Source organism: Colobus angolensis, unplaced genomic scaffold, assembly GCF_000951035.1.
Source record: "Colobus angolensis palliatus isolate OR3802 unplaced genomic scaffold, Cang.pa_1.0 Scaffold599, whole genome shotgun sequence".
In the NCBI taxonomy this organism is placed as follows: Eukaryota; Metazoa; Chordata; class Mammalia; order Primates; family Cercopithecidae; genus Colobus; species Colobus angolensis.
Genome location: NW_012119587.1, coordinates 97813 through 101490, shown reverse-complemented (window position 1 = coordinate 101490; position 3678 = coordinate 97813). Strand labels below are relative to the sequence as shown.

General features: G+C 32.6%; 1 protein-coding gene across 1 annotated transcript in view; it reads right to left on the bottom strand.

The window, feature by feature from the left end:
- LOC105526554 (zinc finger protein 257-like) overlaps positions 1-3678 on the bottom strand; it is a 41667-nt gene that overhangs the window by 2046 nt on the left and 35943 nt on the right. Inside the window, 2 exon segments of the mRNA XM_011962576.1 lie at positions 1-429; positions 432-968. Of these exon segments, the coding sequence (XP_011817966.1) occupies positions 1-429; positions 432-968 (966 nt within the window).

Genomic DNA, 3678 nt, shown 5'->3' with positions numbered 1-3678 from the left:
CAGTATGAATTCTCTTATGTTGAGTAAAAGTAGTGAGAGCTGAGGACCAGTCAAAGGCTTTGCAACATTCATCACATTTGTAGGGCTTCTCTCTAGTATAAATTATCTTATGTTGAGTAACGTGTGAAGACCGGTTAAAGGCTTTGCCACATTCTTCACATTTGTAGGGTTTCTCTCTAGTATAAATTATCTTATGTTGAGTAAGGTGTGAAGACCAGTTAAAAGCTTTTCCACACTCTTCACATTTGTAGAGTTTCTCTCCAGTATGAATTCTCTTATGTCGAATAAGGTTTGAAGACCGGTTAAAGGCTTTGCCACACTCTTCACATTTGTAGGGTTTCTCTCCACTATGAATCATCTTATGTCGAGTAAGGGCTGAGGACTGTTTAAAGGCTTTTCCACACTCTTCACATTTGTAGGGTTTCTCTCAGTATGAATTCTCTTATGTTGAGTAAAAGTAGTGAGAGCTGAGGACCAGTCAAAGGCTTTGCAACATTCATCACATTTGTAGGGCTTCTCTCTACTATGAATTATCTTATGTTGAGTAACGTGTGAAGACCGGTTAAAGGCTTTGCCACACTCTTCACATTTGTGGGAATTCTCTTTAATATGAATTCTCTTATGTTGAGTTAGTTGTGAAAGCATGGAAAATGATTTGCCACATTCTTTACATTTGCAAGTTTCCTTTTCAGTATGTCTTATCTTATGTCTATCTGAATTTGAAAATTTATAGAAGACTTTCACATATTTATCACACTGATATATTTTGTTCTGGCTAGTTATCAGACATTGGTTAAGTCCATTATAACCTCCTTTGCACACCTTACACTCATCCACACTTTTACAGCCCTTTCTTAATTGTAAATTCTCATGTTCACATTTATCATGTCTCCTCAGTATGACTTTTTGGGAAAAATCTTTTATGTCTTGCTCCAGCCAAAAGTCTTCGGCAATATGAGAACACATAACTAAAAGAAATTAAAACAACAAATTACTCCACTTACTAGACTCAGGTAAATATTTTTTACAAATCTAACCTATAAAACTGTATACACTACCTAAGCAAGATGACATAGCAAAATACCACAGGCTCTAATTTATTCAAAAACATATAAAATGTAACAAAAACATACTGACCAAAACACATTTTTGGAAAATTTATACATGAGTTAAGTGTGCAAAGTGCCCCAGGTGAACACAATGTAAAAAGCAACATAGAAGAAAAAGAAAAATCTGTTATATTAACCCAACACAGCACTTCCTTCTCCCCAGTATAACATAGTGCCCTTAGAAGTATACATTGCCAACTCCTTGTTTCTATTTAAAGAAAAATATTGGCACATACATTTTTATGTCTGGCTTTTAGGGGTCTTTCAAGACACTGGTTTCATTCTCCCATTAAATAAAATGCTGGAAAAAAAAGTATACTTTGGAATAACACTTTGAGACTGCTGAGACCAAAGGTAAATGTTACAGCAGCACAGAGACTGCAGTACCACAGACAGGGAACAAGGGTAGCAAGTGATTGATAACTAGGAAGAAGTCATGCAAATAAACTTTTTAAACTAGAAAATAAAACATTTCAGATAAGACACATTCTTAAGAACATGTTTAAAAGGCTCTCAGAATGTCTAACCATGACAACTGGTTTCAGACTATGCCAGAATAAAGCTACATTGTAAAGACTGTGACAGGAACCTTTTTTTTTTTTTTTAATGTCCAAGTCTCAATCAAAGATTACAATATATACAAAATACTAGGGCAACATGGTCCCATCAAAAAAATCATGAAATTTTCAGAAAGCAATCATTATAAAATAAAAATGTATAAATTTTAGAAATTTAAAATAAGTTGAGTAACACTCAATGAGTAAAAGCAGCACAGACAACTATTGAAAATCAGAAAAACGAGAAAAAAACAGTAATTGTGGAGGTAAAATACAAAGAGATAATAACTAACCAATTCTAAAAGAAAAAAATGATATAAAAATAAAGAAGTTCAACAAACTAAAATACACATAAGAGATATTTATTTAAAAAACACATATATGAGAACAATTTAAAATGTCACAGACAAGAGAGAATCTCAAGAACCGCAAGATGAAAGTGATGTGTCGTTTATAAGCATAGAGTGACACACTAAACAGTGAGTTTTTCAAAAGAAAATTTTGCAGGCCAGAAGAAAACGGTGTGATATTGCCAAAGTCCTGAAGAAAAAATGCTGTCAGGTGAAAAGAATAATCATCAGCAAAAATGTCCTACCAAAAAAATTTAAAAAAGACCTTCTAAAATAAACAAATCCTGAGACAGTATATTGGCACTGCATATGACCTATATATATATCAAAGATGCTGAAAAAAGTTTCTTCCACTGAAAATAACACGATGCTAGAAAACAACACAAAATCATATAAAACTACCAAAGTTCCTGGGAAACATACATACACAAAAATAGAATTCCTTAGCATTCTCATAATGGGACAGAAAACATTTATAATTATGCTCTAAAATTAGAAAAATAAAAGCACAGAAAGTATTGTAAATATCTGTTAATAAATATACAACAGATAATCAGCAATATCAATAACAAAGTTGAGGGCAGATGTAATGGGGAACAATTTTTGTATATAACTGCAGTTCATTTTTCACCAGATTAAATATATACTATTTTATCTTTTAGAGGTTTTATGTAATCCCCAAGGTACCACAAAGAAAATATCTGTATAGACACCCAAAAGAGAATAAGAAAGAAGTGAAACCATATCAGTACTAATGAAACAGACACAATGGAAGACAGAAAGGGAGAAAATGAGGGATAAAGATCCAAGAATCAAATAAAATAATTAATAAAATAACAGGAAGTCTTTGTCTTTTAGAAAATTACTTACATATATGTATAATTAGCTTTCTAATCAAGAGACATAGTTTCAATAAAGGGATTCATTAAAAAACATTAAAACTCAAGACCCGACTTGTCTTTCTACAAGAGTCAGTTTAGAACTAATAATAATAAAAAAAAAAGCCTGAAAGTGACAAGATTGATGTAGGCATTTTATCCAAATACTAACCAAATGAGAGCAGAAAAGGTCAAAGTAGTATTACACAAACTCCATCTTAAGTCAAAAACTCATATTACATAAAATGTATATGAAGTCAAAACTCCAAAAGATGAAGGACATTAAGCAATAATAGATTGATGGGGAACCTATGAAAACTTTGTATATATGCATATTTGTGTGTGTGTGCGTGTATCTCACCTTAGTGTTCCAAATATGTAAGGTAAATATTGACATAATTGAAGAAACACATAGAAAACAATATAATAATAGTAGGATATTTTGATACCTCACGTTCTCTGATAATAATAAAACAAGATAATATTAGTAAGGAAACAGCAGACTTGAGAGCAGTATAAAGCAAGTATTTCTAACAGATATAGAAAACACTTCTCAACATCAGGAAACACACCCTTTGCAATAGCTCATACAACATTCGTTTTGATAGACCACCGGTTAGGTCAAAAAATAAATCTCAACAAATGTTTCAAAACTAAAATTTTGAGCTGGGCGCGGTGGCTTACACCTATAATCCCAGCACTTTGGGAGGCCGAGGCAGGTGGATCACCTGAGGTCAGGAGTTCAAGACCAGCCTGGCCAACATGAAAATACAAAATTAGCCGG